This window comes from Camelina sativa, chromosome 4 (genome assembly GCF_000633955.1).
Source record: "Camelina sativa cultivar DH55 chromosome 4, Cs, whole genome shotgun sequence".
Lineage (NCBI taxonomy): Eukaryota > Viridiplantae > Streptophyta > Magnoliopsida > Brassicales > Brassicaceae > Camelina > Camelina sativa.
Window position 1 is genome coordinate 23,183,626 of NC_025688.1, and position 20,160 is coordinate 23,203,785.

The 20,160-nt window shown below is 36.2% G+C and overlaps 6 protein-coding genes and 1 pseudogene across 6 annotated transcripts; 6 read left to right on the forward strand and 1 right to left on the reverse strand.

Annotated features, from left to right (window-relative positions):
• On the forward strand, nt 211-4,691 carry LOC104781992 (mitochondrial substrate carrier family protein C-like). Its single transcript, XM_010506803.2, has 7 exons — nt 211-1,780; nt 2,164-2,581; nt 2,792-2,936; nt 3,162-3,277; nt 3,375-3,453; nt 3,843-4,076; nt 4,161-4,691. The coding sequence occupies exons 1-7, from the start codon at nt 667-669 to the stop codon at nt 4,503-4,505; spliced, it is 2,451 nt and encodes an 816-aa protein (XP_010505105.1). The 5' UTR covers nt 211-666; the 3' UTR covers nt 4,506-4,691.
• LOC104781993 lies at nt 4,811-5,695 on the reverse strand (annotated as a pseudogene).
• On the forward strand, nt 5,996-6,965 carry LOC104781994. Its single transcript, XM_019244912.1, has 3 exons — nt 5,996-6,167; nt 6,246-6,594; nt 6,658-6,965. The coding sequence occupies exons 1-3, from the start codon at nt 6,025-6,027 to the stop codon at nt 6,727-6,729; spliced, it is 564 nt and encodes a 187-aa protein (XP_019100457.1). The 5' UTR covers nt 5,996-6,024; the 3' UTR covers nt 6,730-6,965.
• LOC104781995 lies at nt 7,253-8,265 on the forward strand. The gene is made up of 3 exons (XM_010506806.2): nt 7,253-7,451; nt 7,544-7,889; nt 7,994-8,265. The coding sequence occupies exons 1-3, from the start codon at nt 7,300-7,302 to the stop codon at nt 8,078-8,080; spliced, it is 585 nt and encodes a 194-aa protein (XP_010505108.1). The 5' UTR covers nt 7,253-7,299; the 3' UTR covers nt 8,081-8,265.
• Nucleotides 8,423-10,558, forward strand: LOC104781996 (probable sucrose-phosphatase 2). The gene is made up of 8 exons (XM_010506807.1): nt 8,423-8,583; nt 8,661-8,960; nt 9,063-9,164; nt 9,265-9,459; nt 9,549-9,839; nt 9,923-10,109; nt 10,188-10,234; nt 10,310-10,558. The coding sequence occupies exons 1-8, from the start codon at nt 8,524-8,526 to the stop codon at nt 10,394-10,396; spliced, it is 1,269 nt and encodes a 422-aa protein (XP_010505109.1). The 5' UTR covers nt 8,423-8,523; the 3' UTR covers nt 10,397-10,558.
• On the forward strand, nt 11,524-12,246 carry LOC109132708. The gene has a single exon (XM_019244913.1). The coding sequence runs from the start codon at nt 11,748-11,750 to the stop codon at nt 11,991-11,993; it is 246 nt and encodes an 81-aa protein (XP_019100458.1). The 5' UTR covers nt 11,524-11,747; the 3' UTR covers nt 11,994-12,246.
• On the forward strand, nt 16,149-18,585 carry LOC104781997 (fasciclin-like arabinogalactan protein 16). The gene is made up of 2 exons (XM_010506808.2): nt 16,149-17,577; nt 18,197-18,585. The coding sequence occupies exons 1-2, from the start codon at nt 16,158-16,160 to the stop codon at nt 18,253-18,255; spliced, it is 1,479 nt and encodes a 492-aa protein (XP_010505110.1). The 5' UTR covers nt 16,149-16,157; the 3' UTR covers nt 18,256-18,585.

Genomic DNA, 20,160 nt, shown 5'->3' on the forward strand with positions numbered 1-20,160 from the left:
TCTTTATTTATATTTTTTAACAAAATTTTAATAGCTAAAAAAGCATAAAACTGGATTACGATGATTTTATGAGGACCCGGTCATGATTTATCCATTACATGAAAATTCGTACATTAAATATTATCTGTTAAAAAATATCCATGTCTTTATCTTCTTCCAATTTTTTCATTTTTTTTTTTATTTTCTTTCTAAACCCAAAAGAAAAAAAGAAAAACAAAAAAAAAGAGAGAAGAGAAGAAAGAAAGAAAGAAAGAAAGAAGAAGGGAAGGGAACTAAAAAGGCAAAAGAGGGGTCATCATCATTTCATGGTTACCTCCTCCTCTCTTCTCTCATTCTTACTCTCACCATATCTTGCTCTCTCTGTTTTAAGCTTTAGCTCTCTCTCATTCTCATCTCCTTTCGATTCTCAGTTATCTCACTCGCCTTTTGCTTAACGCTCTCTATGTCCCCAATAATGGCCAAAATCGATATCTGAATCGTCTTCGCTACGCTTCTTTTTAATCTTCTTCTTCTGATTCTTTTTAATTCCTTTCGTAGCAGTTTTTTTAGGGTTTCTTTTATCCGAGGGGGACTTTGGGTTTTCTTTGAGAACTTCGATTCGTTTTCCTAGGGTTCGATCTTTGTCTTTGGTATCTCTCCCATTGAATGGTGTAACAGAGTGACGCAATGGTGTCTAGTAATGATCCTATGGAGACTATATTCAATTCTATCCAAGTAGTTGTTAAAGATGCTCTTCTTCCGATTGAGCTCGGTGTTAAAAAGGCGGCAAGAGATATTGAAAACTGCTGGGTTACCAAAGAAAGGGATCTGGGTCTTGCTTTGAGATCATCTGGAAGAAACAGTAAGAAGAAGAAACGGATTTGTGCTACTCCTGAATTTGACGACAATGCTAATAATGTTCACTGTGTGGTTACTGAAGAGAGAAAGAAAGGTTTGTCTATCAAGATCCCTGTGAAGTCACTCTTTGGTATGTTTTCTCCCAATTTAGCCAGTCGTAGTACAAGTGATGTGGGGTTGAAGAAGGAAAAGTCTTTGGAGAAAGATGATGATTCCTGTACCAATTGCTTCAAGTTTGCCATGACTTGGTCTTTGTTGGTTAGTGGCTTTGTTCATGCTTTTCCTATTCCTTTCAAGATTGGCAAAAAGAGGATTCACAAAATTGGGGATGATGATGAGAACACTCTTTTGCATTCACGTAAACACGGCCTTAAATCAAAGGCTTCTTCATTTGCAACTCGGAAACCTGAATCTTCAGAGAAGGATGGGAACCCTTTTTCTATTGAATGTGCCATGGGTTTTGTTGTTGAAATGATGACTCAGAATCTCCAGAAGCTGGACCAGTTCTTACAGGATAATTCAGAGAATGAATCTTGTTCTTCTATGGAAGCTACTCGTAATGATAGTCCACTTATCTTTAACATTTGGGAGGCTAGAAAACTCGACGTTAATGGATTCCTCGGGAACCTGATGTTTGCCAGAGTTGGAGATGTGGCGTCAGGTATAGTTGGCCTGACATCTCCCATTAGTGGAGATGTTGATGAAAGTAATGTCAGTACTGCTGTTAAAGACGAAACTGCGGTTGATTCTCCTCAGAACCTTGCAAGTGGACTTCTCAGTATACCTTTGTCAAATGTAGAGCGTTTAAAATCCACGCTGTCCACGATTTCATTAACTGAGCTTATTGAGCTTTTACCGCAATTAGGACGACCTTCAAGAGACCACCCGGACAAGAAAAAACTTATTTCTGTTCAGGATTTTTTCAGATACACCGAGTCTGAAGGTATGAATCCTTCTTTTTTTATTATTATCCTAACATATTCTTGATAACTTAGTAAGCAAAGAAAGTTGAGTGTTGAACGCATTGCATATTTATTACTCATCTTGCCAAAGCTTGAAGTTGAGTGTTGAACGCATTTTGTGTTGTTGCTATAGCGAATTGGATAAAGACATACTTTATCATGTCTTCTCTTTTATTGTCTGCTCTTGTCAGCATCCTAAACTAATGTCTCAGTTGTTATAACTCAAGTAATATATGTTGCAGTTTCTCAATATTAAATTGTCTGCTAATACAAGGAAACACATTTCTTATTTGCTTTTGTATTACGTTCTGTATTATAATATAGGAATTCCATTTCGTCCAATATAACTCTCTGTGGCTTCCAGGCAGGAGGTTCTTTGAAGAATTAGATAGAGATGGTGATGGTAAAGTAACTTTGGAAGATCTGGAAATTGCAATGAGGAGAAGAAAATTGCCAAGAAGATACGCCAAGGAATTTATGCGACGAGCTAGGAGTCATCTTTTCTCGAAATCGTTTGGTTGGAAGCAATTTTTGTCCTTGATGGAACAGAAGGAGCCAACCATCCTCCGTGCTTATACTTCTCTCTGTTTGACCAAGTCCGGTACTCTTCAGAAGAGTGAGATATTAGCATCACTAGATAACGCAGGACTTCCTGCTAATGAAGAAAATGCTATAGCCATGATGCGATTTTTGAAGGCTGATGCCGAGGAGTCTATATCATATGGACATTTCCGTAATTTCATGGTTTTGCTGCCATATGAGCGTTTACAAGATGATCCTCGGTAAGTATAATTCTTTGCTGTAGAACAAAATTGATGTTTTTATTTTGTAGCATTTTGTCTTTGAACTAATGAGTAAAATTGTTTGGATTGAACCGGACCAGTTCCCCCTTGGTTTCCCTCATCTATTTCATGTTGATTTCCGTAGACACTTCAAACCTGTAATTTGTGTTGTCCTACCGATGGTGATTGGTGCTATTTTTACTTGTATAGGAACATCTGGTTTGAAGCTGCGACTGTTGTTGCTGTTGCACCCCCTGTGGCGTTACCTGCTGGAGATGTTCTAAAATCTGCATTAGCGGGAGGGCTTGCCTCTGCTCTCTCCACTTCTTTACTGCATCCGATTGACACAATCAAGGTGAGTCCTCTTGTTGCTTTTGCAGCTGGATATAAGTTAATGCTCAATTTTCACAAGTTTAGGTGAGAATATGGCTACCACAACGCTCAGCCTCCACCAGGACCTAATTGACATCTGCTTCTACGATATTAGCATGTTTAGATAGATGTAGTATGCAAATATTTTCTCCTGGCTTATGTTTTCATACTATTGGTTTGACGGATTTCATTATCACTTTCTTGCCAGACACGTGTGCAAGCATCAACGTTATCATTTCCTGAAGTAATAGCAAAGCTTCCAGAGATTGGTGTACGGGGAGTATATAGGGGTTCTATTCCAGCAATTCTTGGACAATTTTCAAGGTCTTTTCAGTTGTTTCAGATCAAAGATACTTTTACTTCTACAGTTCTACTTGTGAAATTTCATTTCCATTTGGTTTAATCTCTTTCATCATTGTAGCCATGGCCTACGGACAGGAATATTCGAAGCAAGCAAACTAGTGTTGATCAATTTTGCTCCCAATCTCCCAGAAATTCAGGTGATTATCACTCTACTCAGTTCTCACTGTTCTAATTCTTGTGCTTGAAGACTATGTATTATTATGGGTTCCTATAGATGTTGCGTTACTGAAGAAGCTAGTATTAAATGACTTCAAAACTCCACTTCTCCTCTGGAAAACCCAACATTATAGCGTTTTACTCGAACCTCACCACTGCTTTTGCCCTCTATAGTTCATGGCTATAATAATATATTCCTGATGCTGCTGGGGCTATAGGGTCTCTTCTTAATCGCTTGGTTTGATATAGTTGTATATGGTTTCTGAAGAAGAACCCAACCGGCTTTGGTTAACAGTTACATTCTCTGCATTTGGGGTTTCTGATCTTTGTGTTTTGTACTCAGTAAGCAATGTTGAGCATTTTGTTGCAGGTTCAATCGATTGCATCATTCTGCAGCACGCTATTAGGCACAGCTGTGCGGATTCCATGTGAGGTGCTGAAGCAACGGTTGCAGGCTGGCATGTTTAATAATGTTGGGGAAGCCATTGTAGGGACGTGGAAGCAAGATGGTCCAAGGGGCTTTTTCCGTGGGACAGGCGCAACTCTTTGCCGTGAAGTTCCACTATACGTTGTTGGCATGGGACTGTACGCAGAGTCCAAAAAGGTAAGAAAACCGAAATGATGAGATTATCAAAATGGTCAAAACTGTATTTGTTGTATTGATTGGGGTTTTGTGTGGGTATTGTAGATGGTGGCGCAAGCGCTGGGAAGAGAACTCGAGGCATGGGAAACAATAGCGGTTGGGGCGGTGTCAGGAGGTATAGCAGCAGTTGTAACAACCCCATTCGATGTGATGAAGACGAGAATGATGACTGCAACACCAGGGAGACCGATCTCAATGTCCATGGTTGTTGTCTCGATTCTGCGTAATGAAGGACCGCTTGGTTTGTTCAAAGGAGCAGTCCCGAGATTCTTCTGGGTGGCTCCTCTAGGTGCTATGAACTTTGCTGGCTACGAACTAGCCAAGAAAGCTATGCAGAAGAACGAGGAAGCTATGCTAGCGGATCAGCTTGGACAGAAGAAGCTTTGCTAATGGGATATTACTTTGCTTTGCTGCTACGAAGTTTTTTGGGGGCAGTTTAAGCCGGAGACTATACTCTTTTGTTAAATGCTACTTTGCAAATTTTTGACAAAAAATAGTTCATGATTTTGTTGTGCATTGGTAAGTTTCAAACCCTCTGGTTAAAAAAAGAAAAGAAGCTATTTTTGCGCTCCCTACGATCGGTTGGTGCTTTCAGAGTTTACAAGTTACAACTACTTCAATGGTATACACAGTTTCCTCAAATCACCATAATACGAATGTTAAGCTCAATTTGTTACTCCCTTTTGTCACCAACATAGTAAATAAGCTTTTTTTCGTGTTGGTAAATATGTTGATTAAGATAAAACAACGTTGCGAATTTGCTATCAGTACAAAAATCACTGCTTATTGTTATGATAAGCTTCACAAATTCACAGTGAAAACAAAGTAGAGAGTGTCTTTAAGAAATAATGCTCTCAGTATCCCCAGTAGTCGTTGCGGATTTCATCATCGAACTTCTTTTTCAGCTCTGGATGCTTCTCAAAATACTCATCCGCCGTCATTGTGCTTAGCTTTTTCTGTGATCAACCCAACCCCAACACAAGCAAGATATATGTATCAAAATCCTTCCTTGTTGTTGACCTTATCTTATATCATAAATTTGTTTCAAATTACTTACGCTAATCTCTTGGACATCAATGATTTCTTTCTCCAGTCGCTCAGATTCCTTTAGGGATTTCTGCTCTGCTACTTTCAGTTCTACTAACTACTCATATAGCATGAGACGAGCCACTGTAAACTTGGTATGAAAAGCTTAAAAACTGGAAACATGTTAACAATCTACTACTTTCTATATGGTATTACTCACCAAAGCATCAAACTTGGGCTTGTATTCAGGAGTACTTTGGGATTTCAACGCCTGCAGCAAGAGGAAGATTTCAACTTTAGTTCTTGGTTAAGCAGATCTCTCTATTCAGGTTTCAGGTAGAAAACAAGTAAAAGTTATCCCATAAGAATCAAACAGAAGGTAATGGAAAAGGGAAAAGTAGAAAAGAGCAGAGTGAATAAGTGTACTTACTGTCATAAGCTTCTTTGTACATGTCCACTATACCAGACCCAATCCCTTGTCTATACAAATCCCAGTCAATGGGTTGATTGGGTTCCGGCTCCTGATCAAAACAAGAACTAAGATAAGGGATGATTCATAGCATCCCAGTCTATCGTCCTCGAAGCTTTGAATGCCACATCCGCCACTTTCTTTCCGGCTCCGCTCATTTTCTCTCCCCTCCCCCACCCACAAATGCTCTCTCTGATGATCTGACGACTAAGACAACAAGACCAAGGAGCTCACAAAAGGAAGGAGAAGAAGTATGGTCCCTTATTTTCCTCACAATTTTCACTTTAATCCCATACTTTTAAAATTAAACAAGAAAGCCCAAAATTGGGTGTTTTCTGATTATTATTTAAAAAGACTTTTTTTTGTGAGTATAAATAGCTCGGAATCTTGATTTTCTTGTGGTGGAGGTCAACGATGGCGAAAGTGATCAATCTGAGTCCGATCGAAGCTACTTCTGAGACCTTTGCTGACTATGGTCAAATCATCGAAGCCTCTCGTGATGGTGACCATTTCGGTCCCAACGACGCTCAGTTGGATCTCTCCAGAGGAACCCCACGGTACTCTACTCTGTCCTGATCATCCAAAATAAAATTCAGATTTGTTTTTTGTAATCACGCTTTTATACTTTTTGACAGGTTATATATTATGCCGCTACAAGATACATCCTTTGGATTTTCGAAGATCACTCATCACGCGAACGTGACACAGTGCATAGGATCAATAGGAGCTCGTGTTTGGTATCTCGGAGTGGCTAAGCCGTCTCTTATTGAAGGTGATGATGCAAGGAGAGTACTAGATGATACAACAACAGTTGTAGAATCAAAGTATGGTCACTTGTACGCTCCTCCTCCCGTTGAAGAGGTGCGCGTCTTCAGGGTCTCAGGAACAAAGTTTGTTAAATACAACCGCGGTACTTGGCATGTTGGACCGCTCTTCAGTGACAGCTCCATGGACTTCTACAACCTTGAGCTCAGCGACACTGATGTGAGTGATATATTAGTAATCATCATATTCTTGTATCGACGACATTAATTAATATGTTCTTAGGTGGTGGATGAGACGACATATGATTTCAGGAAGAACAATGGAGTCATCTTCCGATTTGAAGAACCCATATAGGAGGAGACATCATCGTCCTAATGCAGCTGCAGAACCGATTGAACCGGAGACCAGTTCAACCTTGTCATGTTTGATTATGCTTATTTTGTTTCAAGTTAAAAATAAAGAGAAGAGAATTGGTCTTCCCAATGTTAAGGAACCATCTCTTCCACATTTCCACGTTCCTTGCTTTGCAGGAGTTATGGCTGCATCTCTGTTTCTGTTTGTCTATGTATGTAAATGAAATGTAAAAAAAAAATAAGCCCAAAATTTAGGAAAATCTCAGTCAAATGTGTTCACTCACTACCGTAAGCTTCTTTGTACATGTGAGGTGCTGAAGCAAGCTTGCAGCCTACCAAAGGACGAAGATGAAGATTATAAACAACAATCTAGAAAATACAAAAAGAACCCTTTATTTTATATATTTTCATTTTGATCTTATATTTTTCAATTTACAGTAAACCCCAAATATATTTTGGGTGTTCACTGATCGATTTTAAACTTTTTTTTTTTTTTGACTGGATAAAAAACAGCTCAATCAGCTTCACTTTCAATTATTTTTTAGTGTCGTGGAAGTCACAATTTACAATAATGGCGAAATCACTTGCGGAAGTGAATCTGATCCCGATCGAAGCTACTTCTGAGATCTTCGCAGACTATGGTCAAGTCATCGAAGTCTCTCGTGATGGTGAACGTTTCGGTCCCAACGACGCTCAATTGGATCTCTCCAAAGGAACCCCACGGTACACATACTTTGGGATTTGGGAACAGATTTGTTTGTTTCTTTGATGTCTCACTGTGGATTTGTACACATACTTTTGGGATTTGGGAACAGGTTCTATCTAATGACGCTCAATGATGCACCCTTGAGATTTGGTAGCATCACTCATCACGCAAACGTGACACAGTGTCTAGGATCAATAGGTGGTCACGTTTGGTATCTTGGAGTCGCTAAGCCGTCTATTATCGAAAACGATGATGATGTTGGAAAGGGAGTAGTAGATAATAAAGTCAAATCAAAGTCTGGTCATTGGTACGTTCCTCCTCCTGTTGAAGAGGTGCGCGTCTTCAGAATCTCGGGACCAAAGTATATCAAACTCAACCACGGTACTTGGCATGCTGGACCACTCTTCAAAGACAGCTCCATGGACTTTTACAACTTAGAGCTCACCGACACAAATGTGAGTCGAGGTTTTCTTATTATAAGTCCAAAAATAGTACTGAGTGATTCTTTAATTTGTAATTGACATAAAAATTGTTGGTGTTTGGATCAATGATGTTTCAGGTGGTGGATCACACGACACATTATTTCAAGAAGGATGATGGAGTCATCTTCCGATTTGATCACCAAGAGGATACATCTTCTTCCTAGCTCAAATCCTTTATCTTATCCGTGTGTGCTTATGTTTGCTTTGCTTCTGTTCTCATGTGTAATATGTGTATGCAACCACCGGTTTAAGTTTGTTTCCATTGCTCCTTTACTCCTAAATTCTTGAATTGGTTCTTTGAAAAAGGAAACCAAATCTTGAATATATTAATGAATAAATGTTTTGTTAACATCATCATCATTCGATGTTTCTAGTAACGAATATTTTAGTTATTTAAGTATAAATAAAAACGAATATACGTGTAAATTTATTCGTATCCGTTGCCCGTTGGATATGTTACACGTGTAATCATCTTCTTGGATCGCTCAAACCAAAGGCCAAGAAGAGATCGTCGATCCGAATTTGAGGTACACATTAGCATCATCCCCTGTGACTGTGAGTGTTCTCGTTCGTCTAATTCTGATCGACAGCATTCTCACTAGCAATCATGGAGCGGCTAACATCACCACCTCGTCTCATGATTGTTTCGGATCTTGATCATACTATGGTTAAAATTAAGCCTTTTTTTTTTACCTGTGATTGTTGTTTGATTGATTGATACATGTGTTGTGTGTGTATGTGCAGGTGGATCATCATGATCCTGAGAATCTCTCTCTGTTGAGATTCAATTCATTGTGGGAACACGCTTATCGCCATGACTCGTTTCTTGTTTTCTCAACGGGGAGATCACCAACTTTGTATAAAGAGCTTCGAAAAGAGAAACCTTTGTTGACTCCTGATATTACAATTATGTCTGTTGGAACTGAGATTACTTATGGTAACTCTATGGTTCCTGATCATGGCTGGGTTGATACTTTGAATAATAAATGGGATTTGGGTATTGTTAAAGAAGAAGCTTGCAAGTTTTCTGAGTTGAAGCTTCAGGTATTCACTCTCACTGGGTTTACAAAAAGTTTCTTATTCTCTCTCTAGTGGTTTACTCAATGGTTACAATGATGACGAGAGTTTGTGAATCGCTGCTTGTAGGCTGAAACTGAGCAGAGGCCACACAAGGTTAGCTTTTATGTTGATAAGAGTAAGGCTCAGGAAGTTACTAAGGAGCTTTCACAACGGTTTGAGAAACGTGGGGTGAGTTTTGCTTTGATAATGCTATCCGTTGCATCTGAGCTTTGTGTTGTCTCTTTTGAGGTTTTGTTACTTGACATATTCTTTATGTTGGTTGTTTCAGTTGGATGTCAAAATTATTTACAGTGGAGGCATGGATTTGGATATTTTACCACAAGGTGCTGGAAAGGGACAAGCGCTTGCGTATCTGCTCAAGAAGCTGAAGACTGAAGGAAAGCTCCCTGTTAATACTCTTGCTTGTGGCGACTCAGGAAACGATGCTGAACTGTTTAGCATTCCTGATGTTTATGGCGTCATGGTTGGTTTTTTTTTTTCAATGATGGTTCAGCCATCTCTCTGCATTTCATTTTCATATCGATGTTGAGATCTGTTAGTTTGTTCTCCCAGGTAAGCAATGCTCAAGAAGAGCTATTGAAGTGGCATGCTGAAAATGCAAAAGACAACCCAAAGGTGATCCATGCAAAGGAGAGGTGTGCAGGTGGGATTATAGAAGCCATTGGTCACTTCAAGCTTGGTCCAAACCTTTCTCCAAGGGATGTCTCTGACTTCTTAGAGTGCAAGACGGAGAATGTGAACCCTGGTCACGAGGTTGTGAAGTTCTTTTTGTTCTATGAGAGATGGAGACGGGGTGAGGTTGACAACTGTGAGGCATACACTGCTAGCCTCAAAGCTTCATGTGTAAGTATTGTAACATAGTATAAAAATGATGTGTTGCAGTGGGATAATAATATATCTGACTCTTGTGTCAAACCCTCTTACAGCACCCCAGTGGTGTGTTTGTCCATCCATCTGGTGCTGAAAAATCTCTGAGAGATACAATTGATGAGTTGCGCAAGTACTACGGAGACAAACAAGGGAAGAAGTTTCGGGTTTGGGCAGATCAAGTCCTTGCAACAGATACTACTCCTGGGACATGGATAGTAAAGCTTGATAAATGGGAGCAAAGTGGTAAAAGCCTTATTGCCTAAAACTCCATCATCCTTAATATATAACCCATGAAAATGTAATCCTATTTTTTTCTTGCAGGTGAAGAACGCAAATGCTGCACAACCACTGTCAAATTCACCTCAAAGGTATGAGAAGAGATTGAGTAAATAAGAGCTACCTCATTGAGGTTTGTTGATTGATCGGTATTGTGGATTGTGCAGGAAGGGGAAGGGCTGGTGTGGGAACATGTACAGCAAACATGGTCGAAAGAATCAGAGGTGAAGGATGATAGCACCTGGATCATCTGAGTCACCTCATCCCTCTGTAGCCGACTAAGGCTTTCTTCTCTTTCGTATCTTATCATCTTCTCTGCCATAAAACGTTGAACCTTCGGTATAAATATACACGAGATTCGATCAAACATTGTCTTTTCAATAAAACTTGGATCTCAAAACTCATTCTTATTTCTACATCTATGATCTATATATTCAAGTTAACTTTTACTTTTCTTTAACTACTACACTATACAAACAAATAGTATATGATAGTGTCCATTTGCATAAGACTCAGCAATTTTTTGAATTGGTAAAGTCAATTCATTAGCATTGGATTGATGGATTCCATGGGTTGGCCCAAAAAAAAAAAAAATCTTTGAACGATCAATTAGAATAGCTTCTGATCTTTGTTGTTTAAGTTGTATTTATTGGACAAATCAAAATTCTTTCTCGACAGATAAAACTTTCACTCCTCACAATTTTCTTGTTTCTTCACAAAGCTTTTTTAAATATCTTTTTTTTTTTCCCTTTTTTGGTTTTCCAAAAATTAATATTTTAGAAATTTTGTATTTTAAAAAAAAGAACCACACAGTGGTTGGTTGCTACTGTTGTCTTTAAGGAAAAAAAAAATTAAGGGAAAAAAAAAACAAAGAGATGTGTAGTCAATCAATGCCTTAGAATATTATTTGGCCACAAGTAACTTTATAACTTAACTCTATTTATAAAACCTTTTTCTGATATCTTGGAGTTTAGAGATTGTTTCATATAGGGAGGCTCTATGAAGAAAATATTACTATTCCACTTGGACTTAGGAAAAGATTATTCCTAACTGGATTAGGATTTACGAATCAGGGTAATCCTTTATAAAAGAAGTTATTCACGTCTTAGAAAGATATAGCAAAAACGAACGAAAATACCAAACCCTAAGATCAAGAAGTGATTTGTTATGTGACCAACAAAAATCTTTTAATTGCAGCAGAAACGAAGACTCGTGCTACATATCCGAGAGCTAACTTTCGCAATTGAAGTAAGTAGTACACAACCTCAACTTGTTCTATAGTTCGTCGATATGTATTAAGTATCTACACTAGTCCAAAAAGAAAAAAATGCCTGATTCATATTTAATTCTTGCAAAGTCCACCTTCCAATTATTACCAAACCTTCCACTTCCATGCCTTTATTTATTTTTCTTTTGTTCTTTTTCACGTTTTCAACTCTCTATTATAACTATTTCATAAGTTTGGAAAATTAAGAGAGTCATCATTAATGTTGAATACTTTCAACACAATGCTTCCCTTCCTCGAAACTCAGATCATGTCACAATATCCGATCCTCTGATCACTTACATCTCTCATTTAAATTAACAGCAACCAAGTCTCAGAAGATGGAGAGCTCAACTGGGTTCATGACAGTCTTCGCGGTCTCCGGAAGCGTGGTGCTCCTTGCAGCTCAGCTTCACAAGCGTCTCCTCTCTGATTACATGGACAAGCTCGACCCTCAACATCTTAATAAGGAAAGCAAGAAAAAGAAGAAGAAAGTGAGCTTTGCAGAAGATATGGTGGAGCCATCAGGGAACAACGAAGAGTATCGCCGGAGTTTTCGCAAATCAAAGTTGGAGTATCGATCTTGAAAGCAGAAGAAGAAGAAGAAGAAGAAGAAGAATCCCACAAAAGAGTCAAGTTCTATAACAAGTCAACATTCAACACAATAGTTCTTTTTGTATAAATTTTCTCTTATATTTTTTTCCTAATTTGGTACTAGTTCTATAGTTGCTACATACCCCATTCAATGTTTTTTTTTTAATGTCAAACTGTCAATGGACGTCGATGTGTTGTTAATGTTCTGAATTCGTATCGACTAGCGTATTAATTGGTACCAGCCAGGCAGCCAAATATGCAACATTAGCCAAAAATTCGAAGTTGACAACAACCAGTTTTGTTTTCTCGCAAAAAACAATATGGGCCTTCCGGACAAGCCCAATCGTACTTGGGACCTTCACAAAATCAAGTCTTACCCGTGCCATTTATTTGTTTGTTTTTTCGAAGTTTTTTTTTTAATGATTTAGTAGTATAATTTTTGGATCGAACCCTAAACTCTTTAGAGTCGGTTCAAACTAACCATTTAACAATTTCATAGTTTTAATTTGGACGGTAACACAACAAACGATGTTAATATAAATCATTAGATTACAATTTTTAGTTGATGAATAATTTTTTGTCGACCAATCATTACTACTACAAATAATGCCACACCTAACATTTACCATTGAGTTTCCTCAATCTTTGTTTTCGTTTACCATTGATTTCGCCTCCATCAACCTAAACTATATATATACATAAGTACATAACACTATATATTGTAAGGTATGTAATGTGTATATATACTTAAGTTCATAATACAACGAACTAGATTAAGTACCGTGATAGAGCATGGGTTGAAATTTATTTTATTTATATTGTAATTTTTATATAAATATAATTTATGTGATTGTTTTTTAAAAAAAATTTGGATAAAACATTATGCAATAAAAAAACATTATGCAATAAAATCATATGCTAAATATGATGGCTTCAAAAAAGACACCTATTTTGTAAGCTTTATATTGTTAATGATTCTAGATAAATATCCGTGCTATAACACTGGTTAAATTTTATTTTCTACAAACTTTTGTATATTTTATATTTTAAAAGAAAAATTTAATATGTTGTATTAGTTTATATATTTGAAGTTATTTCAACAATGTATATCCTAGATCAGGACTTGAATGTCATTATAAGACATAATTTTGTGAATTTGAATTTAAATATTCAAATTTTGACCCGTTATTCAGTAAAATTTTTAATTCAATAGATATTATTTTTAAATAATAATATTACTAAAGCTTGAATATTTTATAAATTGAACAATTTATATTTGTTTTTAAAAATTCAACTTATGGTATATGCAGAAATAAAACCATTTTTAATTATAATAAATAATAAAAAATTACTTGTTTCACAAAATAGACTCATATATATAAATGAGAAGTGAAGTATAATGATAATTAATAAATTAATATGTTAAGTTAGATATCAAAATATTTTATTTGATGAATAATTTAACTAAGGAAATTAATATGGTAAGTTAGATTATACGATTCTTTAGAATATTCTCTTTTAGATTTTTGGTATAACATATTTCTAACCAATTAATTTATTATTAATGTATAACCTATTTGTAACTAACTTATTAAAATTATATAGTTTACAAAACAATGTTGTGTACTTCCGTTTTATTATAAAAGGGATGGATATTCTAGGTAGCGGATTATTAATTATTGTAAACTAACTACAACAGACAAATATAAATACGTAGTTTCACATTATATAATTGTCCTATCATTCTTTAAATTTGCAAGATTCGAATCAATGGTAAATTAATTGAAGGATTCTCTCTTTAATAACGTCATATTACAAGATCTTCATAATATCTCGAATGGCCATACATCTCGCATCTACTCGAAAAGTTCATGTACAATGCATTCTTTTTTTCTCAATTATTATCTAATTGATGTTCTTTTCTCTAATATAAAAATCCCTTAAAATCAATTGACTTTTCTTTTCGAAAACAATGTATCTCTCCTCTCCAATTGGTGTTTATAAAACAAAAAACATATATTGACACCTAATACAATCTAAAGAAAAATGATTAGAAGAAGAAAAATAAAAACTTAATAGTCAAGAATTCGGTTCATGTTAGTATGTTACGGGTGAGGAGCGCTTTGGCCATATTTAATATCAAGAAAATGAATCGCAAAGCTGTTTTCTTTTTTCGTATTGTTAATTGAAGATTTGTGTGTCCTCTATAATGTTGGTGGGACTGACTCGGAACGGAGCTTCGAATCAAAGAAGGAGCAAAACCAACTACCAAAGACAGTGTCGGTTCGAAGGCGATGGCAAATCTAGCGGCAGGAGAAACGTCGCCGTTTCTGATCATTTATTTACAGCGAAAACGATATTTTATATCAATCATACGTTACGACTTTGTCCCTTGCTTTTCCACCACACGTACGCTAAAAGCAAACCCTACTCTCTTAATTTTTTTTTCAGGGATTTGCGTAAAAAAAGTAAAAAAAAAAACTATATAGGATCTTCACATTTCCATGAGACTTGAGAGCACCTATTATGTTACATCTGTCTCACAAAACTTATTACTTAACCATATTCATTTATTGATCACGCAGATTCTCCATCTCGAGATGTATTTTATTCATTACCACGACATATTTATGTACGTAGGAGTAAATTTATTTTTATGTTGTATGCATTGGTCTTAAGTCTTATAAACAAAGATTCTTATTATTAAAATGACACGATGTTAGATTAAAAGTCGAGACATCTGGACCAAAGACATCTTACCTTCCTTCATAATTTTTTTTTTTAGTTGGAGACTTGGAGTTTCAATACATAGTACAAATGTATTTCCTGCTATACGAGACAAAAATTAATTTCTATAAATTAAGTCAGTTTCTAAAATTTCATCCACGAAAATGGATTATGGCAACTTCTGATTTACAGTGTAACTTCACTTTGTAAACACTACCATAAATGCTAATCCATTCCATCAGTAATGTAAAATCTTACGATGCAGTACTATATCAACATAATTAATTTATTTTTGACAATATGTTGTGGTTACGTTTATTAAAAGATGTATCACCAAGTATACAGTTAGTTTTGGGTTGTAATCCATCAAATGAAAAATTCTACATTTAAAAGTGTCTGAATAAAACAATTAAAGAATGGATAACTTTAAAAGAAAGGACTGTTAGTTTCGCGAGAGCAGAACAAATCATAGAAAACAAGTTTTTATGATGATTATTTATAATAGCTTAGCTATTCGATAAAATCTTGTAATTAAGCTTTTGAAGCAATGAATGATGAGGAAAAAAAATCCACAAATCAAAAGAGCACGTGCAAACCTAGAGACGATGACGCCATGAGAGTTACTAGTGATTCTTTATTACCAATCGATAAATCTTTCAAATTTTACTTAATAGTCTACAATTCTGTTGTCCAACAAAACAATAAAAAAAAAGACTACACAATTCTTTGGTTTTAGAATAGTGAACCGACGGTCAAATAATGATCGGATCCACGTACGTACAGACACTGGTGGCCGAGAGCCTTTTAAAAAAAGTTATTAAAGATTATTTTACTTTTGCTAACAAACCACCAAACGTTTTTGTGTCTCTATGGTCTGTAAGACCAAAACAAGTCTAACAAACTTACAAAAGAAATCGCTACGAAAGCATTGTATCAATAATGACGCACAATTACTAACATATTTTTAAACTCGAGATGCAAATCATATTTAAACGTGACAATATATATTGCCAAATAGTTGATTTAACTCATGTCAATAGTACACATTGGTGATTCGCAGCTAATTATTATTAGTTTCACAATTGTTGTTTGAGACGTACGTCATAGATTTGCAGCCAAAACAATCTGATTTGTTCTTTATTTTTGGAAATACAAAGATGGAAAGTGTTTACTTCAAGTGAAGTTCAGATATGGACCGAGTCAGAATACGACACGAGGCTCCAAGACAGAGACCACAGTGCTGAGTTGTTTCAACAGAAGCAAGTAGGAACCTTTTGTCTGAGAGAGAGACTCCGAGTTAGGCATCAGCTGACACGACCATACCTTTGCTTCTCAAGTAGACCCAACTTTTTTTTTCACCCTCACCAAAAAAAAATATTAAAACAAAGCCAAATAAAAAGCCACCCACCCAAAAAAAAATAAAATTTTTAATGAAAGAAAGAAGAAACTTCACATCAGCATCAGAATCTCTCTCTTTCTCTCTCTCCTTCTTCACAAGCAAAAACACCAAACCCAATTCTTCTTTCTTCATTTTGCCGACACTTCTTTCTTCTCTCTCTATCTCCACCGTCATGGATTCCTCCTATGGCGTCACAAAGCTCCTTCTCCTCCTCCTCTTAGCCGTCTCCATTGCAACCGCATTACCCGATAACAAACCCGTATCAGGTCAAATAAACTCAAACTCAGTCCTCGTAGCTCTTCTTGACTCTCACTACACAGAGCTAGCGGAATTAGTCGAAAAAGCCCTCCTTCTCCAAACCCTCGAAGAAGCAGTAGGCAAACACAACATCACAATCTTCGCACCACGCAACGACGCCTTGGAACGGAACCTAGACCCACTCTTCAAATCTTTCTTGCTCGAACCAAGAAATCTCAAATCTTTACAGTCTTTATTAATGTTCCACATTCTCCCTAAACGAATCACTTCTCCTCAATGGCCTTCTCTCTCTCACCACCACCGTACTCTCTCCAACGACCATCTCCACCTCACCGTCGACGTCAACACTTTAAAAGTCGACTCGGCAGAGCTCGTCCGTCCTGATGACGTCATCAGACCCGATGGTATCATCCACGGTATCGAACGTCTTCTCATCCCTCGCTCTGTTCAAGAAGATTTCAACCGCCGTCGTAGTCTCCGCTCAATCTCCGCCGTCATACCAGAAGGAGCTCCTGAGGTTGACCCAAGAACCCACCGTCTCAAGAAACCAGCTCCCGCCGTCCCCGCCGGAGCTCCTCCTGTTCTCCCAATCTACGACGCTATGTCACCAGGCCCTTCCCTGGCTCCGGCTCCAGCTCCCGGACCTGGTGGTCCACGTGGACACTTCAACGGCGAGGCTCAAGTCAAAGATTTCATCCACACTCTCTTGCATTACGGTGGATACAACGAGATGGCTGACATACTCGTCAATTTAACTTCTTTAGCCACAGAGATGGGTCGACTCGTGTCAGAAGGCTACGTTTTAACCGTTCTTGCTCCTAACGACGAAGCCATGGCTAAGCTCACAACGGACCAGCTAAGCGAGCCAGGTGCTCCTGAACAGATTGTGTATTACCACATCATACCTGAGTATCAAACCGAGGAGAGCATGTACAACGCTGTTCGGAGATTTGGGAAAGTGAAGTACGACTCATTGAGATTCCCACATAAAGTGTTGGCTCAAGAAGCTGATGGATCTGTCAAATTCGGACACGGTGAAGGCTCTGCTTACTTGTTCGATCCTGATATTTACACCGACGGTCGGATTTCGGTTCAGGGTATCGACGGAGTCTTGTTTCCCGTGGAGGAAACTCCGGCGACGGAGATTAAACCCGCTGCTCCGGTCGTTAAAAAAGTTGCTAAATCAAGAAGAGGTAATAATAAAATTTTTACATTATTTACTCTTTTGGTACGATTATTTTTTAGATTCTAACTTTTTCGGTCCATAAATATTTGATTTTGACATCTAAACCCAAAATGCGTCATTGTTTTGTGTCATCCAAAAATTTCTTACTCAAAACATTACTAAAACTATAGTAAAACTTTTTTGTGTGGGAATGAAACATTAACCACATAAGAGTAGCAGCCATCGTCGTTTAATGGTAGTAGAAGTAAGTGAACATGTGGGATTTGGAATAAAGTAGACACTTGTAAGAGAATGAAGACAAAAAAAACTCTTAACAAATTTTTGTTTTTATTTTATTTATTCCAACGTACTTTTTAATTCTATAACCCACCGACGAATAATCATTAAAATCAGGGGAAAACAATGTTTTTTATTTTTTTTTATGTATTCTTAAAGACAAGCAAGCTGTGTGAGTGAGACACATTGGTCGTTAACGACAGCTTGTCTAAATTTTCACTTAACCCCAAACCAAATCTTTTTTTTTTTCTTTTTGTCTTTTGGTATTTTGGGTTTGTTTATAATCATATATATTCATTGCACTTAAATGATTTGTGAATGTTAACCGATGATAATGTATATATATACAGGTAAATTGATCGAGGTAGCTTGTAGAATGATGGGTTCACGGTTTATTCCGTGTCAGTAATTTTACAGAAACGAATCCGAGCTTCCCACAATTTCTTTATTCTGTAAACATCTGAAGAAAAAAAAAAAAAAGAGAAAAAGAGTTGAATATGTAAATGATGTGATTTTTGGGGTTCGTTGCGATTTGCATGTTCTATTTGTAATTTTTTCTCATTAAAAATATATACATATATAAATACGTAGATTTTGGTGAAGTCTGTTATTATTTGGGTTGAGTAAAAAAAATGTCATAGGAGTTAGAGATATCAATATATATGTAATACTACAAGAAAAAGTTTATACCAACTATGGGAATAATAAAAGGAAGGATCCATTTGTGTGCCTATTTTGATTCTCTATTCCATTTCTCTCTTACCACATCAATCAACACATTATTGTCACCATTTTTGTATGATATAAAATGTCTGTCAAATATTTTTCTTTCGTATATAAAATGTGTGATTGGACATGGTAGTTGCAATGTACATGTAATGTATCAATCAACATATCTATGATATTATTTAATATTATACATTATACACCTGGTCCTGAAGTCAGCGTTTTTGTTATAAGTTTTATGCAATACCCAAAACAATACTATTTTTTTGTGTGCCACCAAAATATATATACAGTAATAATTTGGTTATATATTACAGAAAATCACATGATAAACTAGAGTTACAAACACTTAAACTCTATGTTGAACTATTTGCTTTTATAAAGCTATAAGAAAAAAGAAAAAAAAAAAGAAGTTTCCTACTCCTCTACTAGTATATGTTTTACAGCCAGATAATGAGAAAATCACAGCCTAGAACACGAATCTTTAAATGTTACTATTAAGACGGTGAGAAGGTATTAGGGGTAGTAGTAAGTGGGCACTGGCCACGAGGGCAGGTGAGCTGTGTGTGGGGCTTTTGTCCTCGTTATCAAAGCCTCATTCTCTCTTAGTCTTTTGCTAATTAATATGAGTTTTTTTAGCAAAACAATACATTTTTGAAACATAATAGTTTTTATAGTATAGTTACTATTTACAATTAGAAAAATCTCCTATACATACTGTTCATATAATATACATGGTGTGAAATAGAAAAAATGTGGGATTGTGTTCCAATGTACAAAATTACGAGTAAACGTTTATTTGTTTTTGGATTTTTTTTTTTCATCACATTCCTCTTTTTCTAATTATTCAAATATTTATTAATATATCTTTTGTTTCCAAATTTTTTCCACATTAAAAAAATCTATGTTTTTTCTTTATAATTTGATATACATTTTGTTTGATGATTTTATTTAACAATATTAATTATTTTTTACACTTTTGTATCCGTACACTTGTTAAGTGTTAAGTGTACAAATCTACTATCACTAGAAATTATTTCTGTAGGAATTTTACAAACATAATAATAATGCAATATCGAAAACCACAAGAACATTTGTTAAAAACATTATTAACCTCGCATCGTTTCGTTTTCACAGATTCATAAACTAGTCTACCTATATAACAATGTAAGTACTAAGAATTCACTTTAACATTAGATCTTGTATGGCTAATAGTTATGGTATGTGAAGAATCAAAATCTTAGGAGTGAGTACTAGTACTTATTCATGTTCTTTTTTTCTTTTTGGGATTCAGATTTAAGCTTGTAAAATGTAGTTCATAGATTGAAAGCATAGTCTCATATCCACCACAAAATATGTTCCAAATACGGAATAGCCCACAAGGATATTTGTATCAGACTTGATAAACATCAGCTATAAAGGAAGACCCCACAAGCCTCTCCTTTGACATTTCTATTTGCACAACTCACCACTGTTCTTCTCTTCAAATTCACTCATAAATATTTACAATTTTTTGAGTTTCACACATTGGACCATCTTAATTAAGAAGCCATTGACGCTTAATTTCCAAAAAAAAAAAAAAAAAAAA